The sequence below is a fragment of the Bombyx mori genome, chromosome 5 (genome assembly GCF_030269925.1).
Source record: "Bombyx mori chromosome 5, ASM3026992v2".
In the NCBI taxonomy this organism is placed as follows: domain Eukaryota; kingdom Metazoa; phylum Arthropoda; class Insecta; order Lepidoptera; family Bombycidae; genus Bombyx; species Bombyx mori.
Window position 1 is genome coordinate 10,729,309 of NC_085111.1, and position 18,272 is coordinate 10,747,580.

The window sequence follows — 18,272 nt, forward strand, 5'->3', positions numbered from 1 at the left end:
GACTCTGTCCACGTACCGCCATTTTATACTCTGGCGTTACGGAGTGTACCCTACATTTTTTGTGATATTTATCAAAACAACATTTTACCATTTAAAATAGTAATCAAAACAATGTCTTAATATTACCATACCATATTGATACCATACCGTACCTATAATCGTATTTAAATTATGCCGGCCACTCGTACAATGTACGAATATTTGCGCGCATGTGAAGGGCCGTCAAACATTCATTCGCAAATCTAGCGGCTGTGCAAATGGGTTCGCATACTCAATTTGCGAACCCGTTTGCGCTTCCTCCTACACTTGTTTACGAATGTCTCACGAATTTCTCCTCCTTTTTAATTCGTCAATAGAACATTGAAGAGAAAATGAGTTTTTAATTCTTTCCCAGACATCATTAACAGCCATGCTGTTTTTATGGGATTTCTTTTGATGAAGATACGCTACACAGTAGACGTCACGAACTATGAAAATGGCGTATAGTATACATCCGTTACATTCGCAATCGTCGGCGCAACTGGGCAAGCGAATGTGTGGGAGACTACGCGAAGGTTCGAGGTTCGCGCGCTTTGATGTCTGTTAAAAAACCGACACAGCTTGGAAAACCACGAATGCAGCGAAAACTTTGCATAATCATTCGCAAATGTCGTCGTCCTACACTTGTGGGTTTGCGTATTCGTGCGCATGTGAGTGACCGGTGTTAGGCGAAGCCAGCTGACAGTAGCTAATGTCACTTTGTAAAATAATGTTGCTATATTTAAAGTAATAATGATGCGTTCAGTTCTCGTTCAATCACATGAATGAACAATGAGTGTGAAGAGTTAATCATTTCAAACTATAAAAGAATATTATTTCTATTTTACAATAAAATTGTATTAAAGTGCTCCAATATATGTTACTAGTAGTATGTAACTACAATCAGTCTTTTTTTATTTCCATTACCTACCTATAATTGTTATATTTTATACATCTATAGTTTTAACTATATGATGTATTGACAATAGAACAGTCTTACAAGTTTCCTCGCAATGTTTTCCTTAATGTTTAAAACACTCGGTATTCAGTATAGGTAGATACTCTAGGAACATAATCGTCGAAAACTCGTTGGTATGTACAAAGCACGACTAAAATTCGAACCCCGTACCCGATATCAGCATTTCGGCACACCAAGGGCGGATCCAGCTTTGGCGCCAGGGTCACATAGTCGTGGGCAAGTTAAGAACTTATAATTTAATTTTGATAACAATAGATAATAAATAAATCATGATGTTCTTCAATTAGTCCAAGTTAGTTCAAGTCCTGGAACTAGCTCAGGGGGGTGGTCATGACCCCCATGACCCCCCCCCTGGATCCGCCGTTGCGGCACACGAACTATTCACTAGACAATCGAGTATCGAGGCAATTTTATTAAAAACTGACAACACAGTAAACGTCAGTTGACTAAGTTGACTTCGTCTAATAAAAAATCCGACTATACCTGATAATGCAATATTAATGATTTAATTTATCAATGAAATAATTATATAGGTGTAATCGCAACTTTTTAAGAACTGCAAATTGCAAAGCGATGTTTCTATTGAGGATTTTTGTACATATTGCATTTTTATTCTCTATTTTTGATATATATTTTAAATCTCCAATTGTGAAAAACATTCATCCTATAAAACCCATTCACGATGCTGTTGCCGATCGTCTTGTTTTGTTCGTTGTTGATGGTTTACGTGCAGAATCTTTTGTAAATCATACCACTATGCCATTCTTAAGGTATGTTCATCAAAAGAAACAATCTAATCTCTTAGATATTTCAAATATTGTTGTAAAAATTTAAATTAACTAATTTTAGGTCTGTAGCAAATTCTAAAGGAAGATGGGGTATATCTAGAACTCAAGTTCCTACAGAGTCTAGGCCCGGTCATGTGGCTATTGCAGCCGGCTTTTATGAAGATCCTTCAGCTGTTGTAAAGGGGTGGAAAGAAAACCCAGTTGATTTTGATTCTGTATTCAACCAATCACAGTTCACTTGGTGTTGGGGTGCCTATGATATCATTAATATATTTACCAAAGACCATGTTGGTGATCATATTTATACAAATGATTTTAACCCCTATTCTCAGAGCTTCAGCACTTATAAGAATACAACTCTATTAGATGATTGGGTATTTAGAAATGTAAAAGAATTCTTTCAGAATGCTGAAGAGGATGTAAATCTTCTTGCTAAATTGAAGAAAAATAAAATAGTATTTTTCTTGCACTTACTAGGAACTGATACATCTGGTCACACACACAAACCTCAAACAAGGTAGGATTAAAGTAAAGTAAACAATTTACCTATTTTATTACAAATTTATACTTTAATTTCTTCTATTCTGCAGGAACTTTTTAACAACACTTAGATTTGTTGATGAAGGTATCAAAATTATAGAAGGAGTGATAAATACATTTTATAATGATGATGGAAAAACTACATTTCTTATGACTTCAGATCATGGAATGACAGACTGGGGTATGGTAAAATTATAATTTTAAAAACAACATCTTGATATGATTCTTTTCGTTATTGTTTAGTTTAAAATTGGTCTTTGTGAAATGATGCTTAAGTCTCAATTGAATTGTTTGGTGATAAAGTGAAAATCTTCCAGTAAGGAGGTATAACTTCTTTGTAGACCAGTGATCTGAACGATGTTATCTGAACCTTAAAGATCCGAAATATCTATAAGTTGTTATTAGTTTTTTCAGGATTTTGTCTACTATACCGTAAAACTGCTATGTAAGTAGTGTGTTAAACTTTCTAAAACTTGACTGAGTTTAGTATAATCTCCTTACTCATGTATGATAAGTTCCATAAATGTGGCAGAAAATATGCGTGTTGGGTTGTAATATTTGTGTGATTATAGTGTATACATATGCTCAGAGCCAAGTTCAAGATACCAAAACAAAAAATAATTTAAGACAGATAAATTAAATCAGATCAGATAAATGGCAGTTGCTATAATAACACTAAAAGAGTGTTATATGTGTTTGAGAATACACAATGAATTATTGATACTTTTCTTGAAGTGGTTTGATTATCTTTTTTCTTGACAAAACATTTTTTTATTTGCTTTTACTCACATTATAAATGGGGAACCAACACTTTGAAGTTCACTGCGAAGAAGGACCCTTTTGTTATGGCGACGCAATTTCAAGGAGCATCCCTGCAGCATTCTGCGAGTATAGGAATTCGGAGGGTCGATGTTTCGAGCGATGTTTAGTATCTGAGTCTTTTGAAAGGTAAAGCCAAAATAGCCTCCAAGTCTGGAAGTGCTCAACAGAGCGAAGCGGTATTTCACGCCTGGTCAAAAACTTGCGTTTTACAGTACTACTCCCACTTCTGTGCCGGGGCTCCCAAATACCAGCTATTTCCATTTGACTCCATACAGAAACGGGCTGCTCGGACCATCGACAGTCCTGTTCTTGCAGATTGCTTGGCACCTCTGGATCTACGGCGGGATCTCGGTTCTCTATGTTTTGTACCATATGGTCCATGGGGAATGCTCTGATTAATGAATTCGAGATTATTCCCTCATCTACTTTTTACCATCACACCTCCCGCCACCGGAGCAGAGATCATCTACATTATCTGGAGCCGCTGCCTTCATCAACATTGCATTTCTGTTCAAATATCTTTTCTGCCACGTACCATCCGGCTGAACTCTCCTCGACGGTGTTTTCCGAGCGCTAGGACATTTCCTTCATCAAACGAGGCTTGTGGAGAGTACTTAATGTTACGCAGCGGCTTGGCTCTGCCCCTGGAATTGCTGACGTCCATGAGCGACGGTAACCATTTACTATCAGGTGGACAGCATGCTTATCTGCCTGCAAATGCAAAAAAAAGCAATTTCTTATTTGATAAAAAAAGGCATCACAAGGTAAAACAATAGGACACTACGATTTTTTTGTCTACCTGTCTGCCAGTACTCTCGACGGGCTATACTGGCATTGAGAAGATGTGGCGAGAAACTCATTTGGTTGTGTGTGTGTGTGTAAATTCACGCTCAACTCTTCAAGTTCTACCAGAATAGTGAGCGGTGTTTTAAATGCCTACAAGCACCGAGAGTAAGTGAAGATCTGAGAGAACATGTGACGGTAGCAATCTCAATTTGACCACAACTTTCTAAAAAAAAAAAAAAAACGCTGGGGAGTGATGTGGCGGGTAGCCATCATACAACACAAGATATTTGACAGATGCCTGAATCTCGCTTACGACATTTTCAAGATAATTTCATATATACAAGTTCCAAACAACAACATTCGCGGACCGTCGCGTCGCGTCGATCTACCGAGCAATAATACCCGCTCGTTGGAAGATCTTCCCTTCGTCGTTTAAGTGTTCCACAATCAAACATGTTTGGGGCGACGGCGATTCGCCTTCCCGTTTTCTTGGTTGGGAATGTAGTTTGCGGCAGTTACGAAAAGAAGGTTATAGTGCCGCACCGCTTTTTCGAAGAAATGTTCTGACGCTGTATTCAAAAACTTAAGAATTAGTTCTAAATCAAGTTTGTTGTGAAGGTCTACATACTTTACATACCACGGCGCTCTGACGGTAATCCAAGGAAAGACGGGAATGTAAAGTGTGGGTGTGTGTCGCGTATGCGATCACTACACTATATGTCATGATCGTACGTATGCAAATTTTAGAATGTCACCTCATTATTTAGGGACAATTTACTTCCAGGCAGATGATCGGAGAATCTACTGAGTATGGACGCGGCTCCGGCCCAAGGTATTAGTTGATCAAAGAGGGTGTTTGGGGGCGATGGTCGCGTTTGGTAACGAACTCTGAGCACAACGGCAATAGAGTTTGTTTTGTTTTACTTTTATTACGTTACGTCTTATTCCATTCGGTTGCCCGTTTGTAAAATCCGTTTCAGCATGTGCCAGTGGTACTCAAAGGCTACCGACGCTACCCGAGTACCCAATCCGAATTATCATACCGACTGGATACAGCAATAAATAAATGTTTAGTCGCGAATACAGGTACGCAATTTTTAAACGCGTTAATAGTGAAAACGCAAATAAATAAACTGTAAATAAGACCTCTTTAATGTACCCTTTTTAAATTACACATTTACACTCCGCGTAGTTATGACTTACGTTTATTATTAAAACATACAGAAATAAATAATAAACCTTGCTCAAAAATCTTATTTTAGTGATCTAGAAAGTTGCCAACCAAAATATGTATGTATAATCTATGAATTTTAATTCTAGTTTGTATACCCACACACCGCACAATACACAATATAGATGTTTTTCCCCCTCAGCTATCAAACCTGCACGGGTTTGCACATTTGAGAATGCTATTCGATTATATATGTTTCTAGCGACCCGCCCTTGCTTCGCTTCGGAAACTGCAATTTATTATTGATTTCTCCACTATTTAATGGATGTTATTATACATTTAAAACTTCCTCTTCAATCACTCTATCTATTAAAAAAACCGCATCAAAATCTGTTGCGTAGTTTTAAAGATCATAGGGATATAGGGACAGAGAAAGCGACTTTGCGACAAACTGCGCAATAGTCGGTATTCTGACTCTCCGCACTTTACGCGCATTCATAGAAAGTCGATCTATCGACGGCTCAGTGAGTTAACCGTTGAAGGGTACTTTAAAAATTTCAATTTGATGTCTTTACATATAAAATGTGTGTATAATCAATAATTAAATAACATAATTATTATTTCTCGGAGTGATTTTCCGAAAGAGGTTGCTGATAGAAAATAAGACTGCCCTTTTACCGTTTTTTAGTATTATGTACAAAAAAGCGGAAATAACGAATTATTCTGAATACTTTCCATTTTTACTGTACATGGAGGTAAAATGAGTAAACTATTAAAATTCCAGGATCACATGGTGCAGGCGATAATTATGAAACGGAGACGCCCTATGTGTTGTGGGGCTCTGGTGTGAACCAAGTTAATGAAACTAGACCGGACTCTGAAACTCTGCTTATGTCTTCAGAGCATAGATTTGATATTAACCAAATAGATTTGGCACCAATAATGGCAACGTTTATCTCTATACCGGTTCCTGTCAATTCTTTGGTAAGTTAATTTATTACTTAAACTTTTTTATTTTTTTATCGCCCTTGTAGGCAGACGAGCATACGGCTTACCCGATGGTGAGTGGTTACCGTCGCCCATGGACTTCAGCAATGCCAAGGGCAGAGCCAAGTCGCTGCCTACCGCTTAATACTCTCCACAAGCCTCGTTTGAAGAAGGAAATGTCATAGCGCTCGGGAAACACCGTAGAGGGGAGCTCATTCCATAGCCGTGGTAAAAAAGACCTCTGACAACGCACTGTGGATGACCGCGGTGGCTCCAGGTAGTATGGATGAACTCTCGGTGGCTCCAGGTAGTATGGATGAACTCTACTCCGCTGGCAGGCAGTGCGATGGTAAAAACGAGATGACGGTATCATCTCGAACAATTCCTCAGAACTGCATAAAAAATATTTCGTAATATTTATAAAGAGATATAAATGAAAAGTAAAGTTTTCTATTACATTAACTATTTCAGGGTCAAGTGAAGACTGATTTATTGAACATGACACTGGCTAATAAAGCTAAAGCAGTTTATGGTAATAGTAGACAAATAGCTGCACAATACGATAAGAAGAGACATGATGTTGAATCAAATGCCATATCAATGCTTTACAAACCTTATGAACCACTGACCAAGAAAAAATACGAGGAAATAATAAATTTTGCAGAAACATTGTTAATTAAAGGAGAATATGAAAAGTTAATTATATGCAGTGAAGAAATCATGCAATTGAGTTTAAGAGGATTGAGATACTATAATGATTATTATCAAAAACCACTTCTTATTCTAGTTACTTTATCATTTATGGGATGGATTGTTTATTTATTGAAATTATTATCTGAACAAAAGATTCATACACATGCAGATACGTGTACAGCTAGTTGTGTAAGGGGAACTAAAATTCTAGTCAAGCAGTCTATTAATATTATTTTCTTAATTATTTTTGGATTTTCCATATACATAGTTTATGGTAATTGTTTTTGATTATTTTCAAGCGTTCTTGTTGAAACAGATTTCTTCACTACAACATATATATAATATATTTATATGATTTCAGTGCAAAGTTTGCCAGTACAATATTTTGTATATTTTCTGATGCCCACTGCCTTGTGGTGGTATGCGATGTTATCAATGGAAGTTTGGTTTCAAATATACAAAAAAATTAAAAGGGACAAAGAACTGACATCAGTGCTATTACAAATTGTTTGTTATGGATTAGGGAGCATAGCAATGGTTAGTCAAGAAAATTCTTATTTGATTTTTTTCACTTGAATATTATAGCAGCAGCATGGCTTTGGTAGTGATTTATCTATTTTATTAAGCAAGTTAACTAACAATTTTGTAATGCCTTTTAGGGTTTATCATTTACCTACCGCTGGATGTTGAGCTTACCATTACTAGGTATGGCTCTGTGGCCATTCATGTCATCAACAAAATATCATTTAACTAATCCAGTGTTGTTGATCTGGTCAGGTGGATCTCTGCTACTTAGCATTTTTTCGTTCATGCCTGTTGTGGGAAAAAATGTGGTTATTTCATTAGTGTGAGTATTTTATAGTGTTTTAATTATTTTTTTGGATATTTTATTGGGTACCCCATGGTAGTTTGGTGGGATGCTTTTGGATGGAATTAAAAAAAACTATTTTTTTGGTTCTTCAGACGAACTTACAGCGAATCCGATTTTAAGTGGTTATCGGAACCATTGCCATCATGTAAAAGCTTTGTCAAATGTCTTGTCCTGTTCTGATTCTTTATCTAAAATATAAAATATGACTAGACGTGGATGAAGCTAGAAAAATAAATCATAAGTCATAAGAAACATGGATCACATCATACTGTGTTTTGTTTTGATAGTTAAAAACTCTATATAATATAAGATACAGGATTATTTTTTTCTGTTTAAGTAAGATCGATTATGCGGATTTTCTAATTGGCATGACTAAGTTCGTAAACACAGGTAACCCTTTTATAACACGGTGTTTTACAACACGCTGCCATGTTAACACAAAAAGAATAAATTCCCCAAAACCCTTTTATGACTCGGTATTTATATAACACGATAACGAGATTTTTGTTTAAAATTATTTCGAAAATGACATTATGCACTATGTACACATGATATATGAAAATACCGAAATATTACTGGTTAATTTTTAATTATAATAATAGGTAAAAACATATAGATATATTGAGATGTTTCATTCCGAAAGATTACTCTCTTTTTTTTACTGGCTTCTAGTCTCATATAACGCGGTTTCACACAACACGGGACTTTGTAGAAACGTATCTACTGTGTTATAGGAGGGTTACCAGTGTGCTTAGTGCGAGTTAGTTAACGTTCTCGATAGCGTAAAAGTTAACTCAAATTTATATGAAGTTGGAACGTTTGGCTACGTTTGCCGCTAAGGACGCTGTTCCAACTGCATACAAATTTGAGTTAACTTTTACGCTATACCATCTTCTCATTTTCAAAAGAAACTTCAATAAATAAAGTTTTAATAACATAATAAATAATAGTTTAAAAAAACTAAAAAAAATACGCTTTTATAGAAAATCCAACTAAACAATAGAAAATAAATTTGAATTAAAAATAGTGTAAGAAAAAATGATTTTATTGTAAAAAAAAGCGTGGGGTGCATTGTATTAGTAGTTATAATTTTTTTATGGACAGATATAAGTAGAAGGGTTATTTTGATAATATCCTGAAAAGCACCCCCACGCTTTTTCACAATAAAATCATTATTTTTTACACTATTTTTAATTAAAATTTATTTTCTACTTTTTAGTTGGATTTTCTATGAAAGCGTATTTTTTTTGTTTTTATAAACTATTATTTATTTTTCATATTTTAGTTGAATCTCAATTTATTCAAATTTTTTAAATATTGAATTGTCATCGGTCCTTAATAAGTATGCCAAATTTCGAGTTAATCCGACGTTTTGAAGGGGGTCAAAATTATGTTGAAAGATTCCGTTACATACTAACATACATACGTCTGAAGCTAATAAAAGCGTATTAAAAATTTGACCTAATTTTGATTAGCTCTCGAGATCACGTCGCTAAACACGGACAGTGCTCAGCCGATGCGTTTTCTTACCACGATTTACTTTTCCTTTCTTATAAGATTCGCCCCCCCAAGGCCAAATCTAGAATCCTCTTGCAACGCAATTTTGGTGGTATAGACCTGGATAACCTTCGTGAAGATGCTAGTGGTATTGACTGGGACCCCTTATTTGCATGTGACGACTGTGACGAAAAGGTTAAGCTCCTTACAACACTTTTAACAGAACTATACGATAAACATGCACCGATCCGACCGGTAAGGCTTAAGCATTTACCCTCGCCTTGGCTCACGGAGGAACTCAAAATATTATTATCTAAAAAAGCAGCATCCAAGGCAAGGTTCAAGAGAATACCTACAGTTGAGAATCGTAATAATTACATGCAGATTCGAAATCGCTGCAACAGGATGTGTAGGGATGCTCAACGCCAACATATTCATACTTCTGTAGAAAATGGAGATCCGGTGAAGGTCTGGAAATTTCTTAGAACTTTGGGGATTGGAAAGACACGTCATGTGATACACCCTTCTGGCGTGAATTTAAATGCATTAAATTTACATTTTTCAACTTCGTCCAATTTTAATGTGACAGTTAAATCGAATACAATGAACTCTCTTTCAAATCTCCCGACCCCGGATTTTTCACCGTTTATTTTCAATCACTTAACGGCTTGTGGTGTTAAGAAGAGCATCTTATCTATTACTTCTAATGCAGTCGGTGCTGACAATTTGAGCCGAAATATGATCCTACCAATCCTTGATGAAATCCTTCCTGTAATTACGCATATCATGAATTACTCTTTGAGTAATGGTACCTTTCCCTTTGCCTGGAAGGACGCGCAAATTACACCTCTGCCTAAAAAGCCTAATCCCAAATCATTTTCCGAGTATCGTCCTATATCCATCTTATCTTTCCTATCCAAGGTTTTAGAACGGCTTATTCATGCACAGCTGAGTGAATTCCTTTATGAAAATAATCTCTTAAATCCCTTCCAATCTGGTTTCCGTCCTGGTCACAGTACTACGACTGCATTGGTAAATATCACGGATGATATTAGGCTCGGCATGGAGAGGGGAATGTTGACGGTGCTTGCATTGCTTGATTTTAGTAATGCTTTCAACACCGTTGATATTGACATTCTCCTTGCTACACTTGGCTCTCTTAACACATCTCCATCCGTAGTTGATTGGTTTCGTAGTTACCTGTCTGGTCGCCGGCAGCGTGTTCGCATCGAAGATAATTTTTCTTCGTGGTGTGACACATGCGTGGGTGTTCCGCAGGGTGGCGTTTTATCTCCATTGCTCTTCGCGATATATATTAATTCTGTCTCCAACCATCTCATTTCCTCCTACCACTTGTATGCAGACGATCTCCAGCTTTATACGCAAGCCCCGGTGGAAGAATTGCCTCTTGCTTGCACCAAAGTAAATAATGACTTACTTAGTATAACAAATTGGAGTAAATCTTATGGGCTGCAAATAAATCCGACAAAAACTCAGGTCATTATTGTCGGTGCACCTAGAAGGCTTGCGACAGTTGATTGGACGCGAATTCCCCCAATTTCAATTGATGGAGTTCAAATACCAGTTAGTGATAAGGTGAGAAACTTGGGTATCTTTGTAGATAGGCATATGTCATGGGATGCACAAATTAAAGAAACTTGTCGAAAGATTTATGCGGCTGCAGGATCCTTAAGACGTCTGCGAAATTTTCTCCCTACTGCCACCAAGACTGCGCTTGCACAATCTCTTCTTCTCCCCATCCTTGATTATGCTGATGTTAGCTATCTCGATCTCACTGAAGCACAATTAAATAAACTAGAGCGTCTTCAAAATTTCTGTTTAAGATTTATATTTGGCTTACGAAAATATGATCACGTCTCAGAATTTCGCGCTAAGCTCAAGTGGCTGCCAATTCGCCTTCGTCGGAATGCTCATATTCTTTCTTTGCTCTATACTGTTCTATTTAATCCTTCTTCTCCTTCTTATCTCAAAAGACGCTTTGAGTTTATCCGTGATACACATACCATATCCCTGAGATCAACAGACAACATGCAACTAATGATGCCAGTGCATTCGACAAGGTTCTACGATCATTCCTTTACTGTTCAAGCTATTCGTTTGTGGAATGCTCTCCCGGTACGTATACGACATGCTGAAACATTAAATTCTTTCAAACGCCTCATTAAGGAACATTTTTTAAATATTAGTCAACCGATTTAATATGTGATAGGGTAGATTTCTGAAATTGGTATCTACTTAAATTGTATATGTTTCAAAGGTATTTTAAGTATATTTTATATGTAAATTGCTTATTCTTATTTATGTGTAAAGAAGCAAAATTTATTTAATTTTTATTTATTTTTTATTTTTAATAATTATTATTATATTATAATACTTTGTATTAATTGTATATATATTTACGGAGATATGTATGTGTATATGTATGTGTACATATATGTATATGTATTTCACTGGAATGGTACACCGCGCGTAGTTCGTTTCCAAATGATTCTTGTCCACCTGATGGTTGTCTGGAAGAGATCGCTTTTAGCGATAAGACCGCCAATTGTACTTTTTGTTTTTAATGTATCGCACTGTTTATTTGTTTTTTTGGTGTACAATAAAGAATACTCTCTCTCTCTCTCTCTCTAAAAAGATGACGTTTGTTTAACATATTATCCACTTTTAAATGTATTGTTATTTCAGTATTGCTGCCGGCGTGCTTTGGATATTCGTGATAACAATATTCATTTACAAGATACTGATGCCGTTCCGTTACAATAAGGTTGAGAAACAAAGGGAAATGTATTTGTTCTCGATACAAATATTGTTATTACTTATTTCGTGTCATAACATTTACGTGCAGTCTAAACGGTTTGAACAAGGCACACCCGTATCAGCTTTCTATCAGACGGAAGCTTGGATTGTAGCAGGTGAGGAAATTGATTCAACAACTTTCTAAATAATTATTAGCTGGCCCGGCAAACGTTGTTTTGCCATATAAATTATTTCTAGGAAAGATAGATAATCTAGATACCGACTGCAGCTGCTGATTTGTAAATCTAAACCATTCGCGAATCCACCTGAAGGTACACAGAATATTTCATTAAAATCGGTCCAGCCGTTTAGGAGCAGTTAAGTGATAAACACACGCACAGAAGAAATATATATATAAAGATATATATAGGCATTGGATATTCTATTCGGTTATCGCGTATCGAAGACAGAAATTAATTTTTTTTTATTGCTTAGATGACTTGACGAGCTCACAGCCCACCTGGTGTTAAGTGGTTACTGGAGCCCTTAGACATCTACAACGCCCGTCATGACTTACGCGAGTTTGGTGTTCGCTCACGCGGCCCGCACACACATAGACACCTTCCAATCTCTACAATCCCGCTTTTGCAGGTTAGCCGTTGGAGCTCCGTGGTTCGTGAGGAACGTTGACCTACACGACGACCTGGGCCTCGAATCTATCCAGAAATACATGAAGTCAGCGTCGGAACGGTACTTCGATAAGGCCGATACTCCCCGAATCCTGATCACGCAGGAGCCAGTCACCGTTGACGCCCTAGACACGTCCTTACGGATCCATCAGATCCAATAACTTTTGCATTAGACGCCTTCAGCTCTAACACTAGGAGCAGGCTTAGGGACCTCGGTAACCGTACTCGTCGAACTCGACAAAGAGTTCGCCGTGCAACCTAACCCATGAATCAGCTCGCTGAGTTTCTCGCCGGATCTTCTCAGCGGGTCGCGATTCCGATCCGGTAGTAGATTCATTCGCGAAGCAACTACTCTTGAGCTGTTAGGTCTCCTTCGGAGGCGCTCGGGTAGCTGTTAGTAAATCCCACCCCTCCTGGCTGAGCCTTTGCTCGCCCACCTTTCCTGGTGAAACTGGAAAGGCCTCCGGGCCACCAGTAATCCTTCAATCATAAAAAAAAAAAACAAAAAAACATCTACAACGTAGATGCGCCACCCACCTTGAGATATAAGTTCTAAGGTCTCAGTATAGTTACAACGGCTACCCCACCCTTCAAACCGAAACGTATTACTGCTTCACCCACCCTTCAAACCGAAACGTATTACTGCTTCACGGCAGAACTGGGCGGGATGGTGGTACCTACCAGTGCGAACTCACAAGAGGTCCTACCACCAGTGATTACGCAAATTATAATTTTTCGGGCTTGATTTTTACTACACGATGTTATTCCTTCACCGTGGAAGTCAATCGTGAACATTTGTTGAGTACATATTTCATTAGAAAAATTGGTACCCGCCTGTGGGATTCGAACACCGGTGCATCGCTTCAACACGAATGCACCGGACGTCTTATCCTTTAGGCCACGACGACTTTACGGTTTAATCTCACGTTTCCTACTGACTTTTCATCCTGAGTCGTCCGTGACTGGAAACTGTAAAGCATTAGAAACGCGAGATAAAACCTTAAAAGTATCGTTACCTATTTACTTATGAATAAGTTTATCATTTTTTACGTGTCCTTCATAATTATGTCTTATTTTTTCAGTGACCTCATTGATCATGCCTTTCCTGTTTTCTAGAAGATTAATGTGTCGATTGATGGCGATAAATACGGGACTTATAAATTTCTATCTTTTGATGTCAGTTTCGCATGAAGGTCTGTTCATGGTTGCACTCATTATAAACGTAATGAGCTGGGTTTTTATTGAATTTAGACTTCTTCACGTGAAGGACGTAAAGGTATTTGATTAGTTTGAAACTACAAGTATATTGTAGATTGGAAACTGTTTAGTACATTGTCATATGAACTTAAATAAATAAATAACATAAATTCAACTGCACAGATAATTGACTGCGCGTTTATTGAAGACACAAATGAAGAAAAAATTGGTCTTCAGATCGAAAGGAGTATTACTAGTCAAGACTTTAGAAGAGCTTTCTTTTTCGTATCCTTTACAAAATTGCGTCTAAAATATTATCATCAAATAATTCGACAAAGGTCCTCCATGTCTAAATCCACTGTTTTCAAGACACAAGTTGCGACCCTTAGAAATTACGCTGAACAACAAGGTATTATTTGGTCATTTTTATTGCTTTCCTAGAAAACAAGCTAACGGTCCGCCTGACCTGGCATCCGCAAAACACGCTACAGTCAAATCGTTGTTAGTCGAGTTAATTAATATTGGATTGGAATAGTATCAACAATAGAACATTATAGGGTATCGATGCCAATCCTTGAATTGTGATCTATGTCTATATAATCTATGGCTCGGGAATTGTAGGTACCTATTCGAGAAAAATTGGAATATAACGCAGTAGCGCTGATGGTAGGACCTCTTGTGAGTCCGCGCGGGTGGGTACCACCGCCCTGTCTATTTCTGCCCTGAAGCAGTAATGCGTTTCGGCTTGAAGGGTGGGGCAGCCGTTGTAACTATACTGAGATCTTAGAACTTAAATCTCAAGGTGGGTGGCGCATTTGTAGATGTCCATGGGCTCCAGTAACCACTTAACACCAAGTGGGCTGTGAGCTCGTCGACCCATATAAGGAATAAAAAAAATTGCAATAGTAGATATTTTAGCAAATGATAATTTTTGGTTTTATGATTTTACGAACATTCTTGACAAATTATCAATGGCTTCTTTGAAAACCTCGGAAAATGTGTATACTCGTATATCAAGGTTTGAAAAAAAGATAGCCGTACGTACAGTGATAGTTGAAATTTGATATTTTATTTTTGAAACAGCAAAATTTTTTCGGTGGGTGTTAATTATTTTGAGAATATTTTAAAGTATATGTATCCTATTTATTTCCTTAATATGTAACTAGGTACTTTACATTATTTTAGCATTTTTCGGTACAGGAAATATAGCATCATTGAATTCATTCGAATTGAGATGGGTGACTTGTTTTATAACATCATTTCAACCATTTTTGATTACCACATTGATCTTGATGAAAACGTTGTCACCATTTTTAATCGTCGGCTGTGCCTTTAGAGCCGTACAGTTTGTCACTAAGGTGAGTATTTCGTTGTTGACGAAGAATTCAGCTAACTGTATTAATTGGCGTAGGCAACATTTAATTTTAAGCTGCTTGAAATCCCAGGTGGATTTCATGGAAAGCTGTTTAGAAAAACTGCTGTGCCTGCAGCACCCGGGTATATGAGATAAAAATGAAATCTTTTAAAACGAAATTAAACCCTGTTCGTAATTAGCAGGTCTTTAATGAACGTGACGAAACTATTAAGCAATTTCTGAGATGCAATATGGACTCATATTTAGTCTAAAGGATCCTGTACCTATTTGTTCAGTTATTTACCTCTAGCTTCACTGGTACACTAATACATTCCTAGTATCGGTATCAGTATTTGTCTTTCAAAAAGTCAAAAACATTTGTGTGTTTCTGTTGGAGGGGCCAACAGAAAGTTACGCAATACAGCTGTAATTAATCTGGCCTCACCTGCTAACCATTTTACACAAGATGGGCCGTAAGCTGATGTACCTAACAATTGGTTTACTGATACAACAAATAGGATCACTAATAACACACCAATATGTTCTGTTAAGGGCAAAAAGTAATTGGTCGAGCAGTTCTGTTCGGGAATGGAATATCATCTATTATATTTATAATTTTTTACATCGGGATGTATCCCGAAAGCCTTATATTCAAATGAACTGCCCTAAGTAGCCCCAGATAAATTGATTTTATTTTATAGGTTTATTTTTGTTACTATTGTTAGCTACAAATATCGTTAGAAATCGTGTGCTGTTAACCAGCAAAATTGTGTTAAAATAATAATGTTTCCACTTATTTGTGTTGCAGGCACCACTTGGCTGTTTGAATATAATAGTTCTTATATATTCAAACATAATGGGACTCCAATTATTATTTTATGTGCGGAATAATGGGAGCTGGCTGGAAATTGGAACTTCAATATCACAGTTCGTAATCGTACAAGTTATAACCTTGTTCATTGTGCTAATAAATCAAATTGCGAAAACCATGACGGATTTCAGCATTTATAACTTTGCCAATCAAATTCTAGAGAAACGAAAAAAAAGCGTTTAGATGTAAACTTTGTTTTATTTCGAGTAAGTTTCTTTAGATACTAATTAATTTTTGTTTAATTTAATTGCTGTGATCGTTATTGTAAGATTGAAAGTACCTTTTTTTCCTACCTAAGCTGGTAGCTTTGAGAGGCTATTCCAGCGTAACCTTAACTAGTACGACGACTAGTACTGACGACTTTGCTAACACGAACCCTAGCAAGAGCCGTGCTTCGCAGAATCTACCACCGGATCGGAAACGCGACCCACTGAGAAGATCCGGCGAGAAACTCAATGGGCTGTGTCTGAGGGTTAATTTACCCGTCGAGCCCTTCGTCGCAAGCGACGGGTTCGACGGGAACGGTGACCGGTGTTTGAGGTACCTAAAAGCACCGTTAGTGGATCGGGAAGATCCGAGATGACGTGTTTTGGGCGACGTCGACTGCTTTCCATTCTTTCCGCAGGATCGGTAATGTAGTTACCGGCGGCCACGATGAGAGGGTTCTCGTGTCGTGCCGCTTTATCGAAGTGGCGCATCGACGCCGACTGCATATACTTACTGGTGGACTCTAAGTCCAGGTCGTCATGGAGGTCGACGTTCCTGACGAACCACGGGGCTCCGACGACTATCCTGCAAAAACGGGATTGAATAATTTGAAATGATTTTAGATGAGTGCGGGCCGCATGAGCGAACACTACACTTGCATAGGTCATGACGGGGCGTATGCAATAGTGTCACCTTATTTCTAAGGGACATTTTACTTCGCCTGCATATCATCGGGTAGAGACGTCCTAGAATGAAGGCGGCACGGTCGCGTACCGTCTTTATATGGGGGCGGAATGTCATCCTTCTTTCGAGGGTGACGCCTAATGACCTTCTGGGCCCACGGTATGGGCTGGTCGTACATCGTGAATGGGCGAATGGCGGAGGCGGAGGTGTCGACACGCCTAGTCGGGAGTGGGATGCTCAACGTGGTGTTCGGAGGGCGACCCCTTTTGAAGAGCACCACTGTGCTTTTCGTGGGGTTGATGTCGATGCGCCACTTCCGGAACCACTGTCCCATGGTGGTAGCTGCAGTCTGAAGTCGCCGATGAAGCAACGCCTTCTTTCTACACGAGTAGTAGATTGCCGTGTCATCGGCGAAGAGCGCCAGATGGGTCTCCGGAGGCCGGGGTATATCATGGATATACAAACTGAACAGTAACGGGGAGAGAGCAGAGCCTTGCGGGACTCCGGCTGTGACGTGACGGGGGCGGGAGCGCGTTCCCTCGACTCGATATCGGAACGAACGGTTCGACAAGTAGTCTCGTATGATGAGCACGAGTCTGTCTGGCACTCCCCATGTTATACAGTTTGTATATCAAATCGTTGTGCCAGACTTTGTCGAACGCCTTCGCTATATCGAAAAAGAGGGCTCCTGTCGGGATGGTGAAAGTACCGGTGGTTTTATAAATTATTATATTGTAGTGTTTATTACATTATCAATAACCTTATTTTAATGTCGTTTTCAATAATCTCTCAGATGACATAGTTATACCTAGTTACTAATAAGATAAATTCCCAGTTTGTTTCAAAATCAACGATACGAATGTTATAAAATTGTCCACTATCTGGTCATTTTTTTAAGACTGAAATTTGTTCTTTTATGAGGAGTTCACTAATAAAATCGAATTTTTAATTTATATATTGTATGTCAGTTATACTTTTTTCACATAACATACATTGGTTTGACAAAGGTTAAACGGTGAATAAATGTTTGGAATTTGGATCTCTGCAGCAGTCTTGGTTTTGAACCTATCCGTAAGTAGGTATATGAAGTCAATGTTACAATGATACCTGACCCGTAACAGTAAAAGCTAATGACGGCCGACGCCCTAGGGACTTACTGACGGATATATCTGATCGACTCTATGCCGTTGTACCTTACTCGTCGTAGAGTTAAACGTAACACTTAGTTCATAACGTCAAACTGCTGAGAGCGCGCCAGAACTCGGTGGATAACGATTTCAAACCGGAGGCGGAGCGACTGTCCTTGTTCTATTAAGGGTCGTCCGCAGGCGGAAGGTTTTTTATTATTATAAACCCACCTC

At 38.1% G+C, this 18,272-nt stretch overlaps 1 protein-coding gene across 1 annotated transcript; it reads left to right on the forward strand.

Moving 5' to 3' along the window:
- Positions 1–1,408: 1,408 nt before the first annotated feature.
- On the forward strand, positions 1,409–17,864 carry LOC101742026 (GPI ethanolamine phosphate transferase 1). Its single transcript, XM_004930099.5, has 12 exons — positions 1,409–1,767; positions 1,847–2,302; positions 2,376–2,506; positions 5,889–6,088; positions 6,563–7,058; positions 7,146–7,321; positions 7,444–7,631; positions 11,859–12,085; positions 13,681–13,874; positions 13,979–14,080; positions 14,962–15,153; positions 15,958–17,864. Exons 1-12 carry the CDS (start codon positions 1,571–1,573, stop codon positions 16,201–16,203), a joined length of 2,805 nt encoding a protein of 934 aa, XP_004930156.1. The 5' UTR covers positions 1,409–1,570; the 3' UTR covers positions 16,204–17,864.
- The last annotated feature ends 408 nt before the right edge of the window (positions 17,865–18,272 follow it).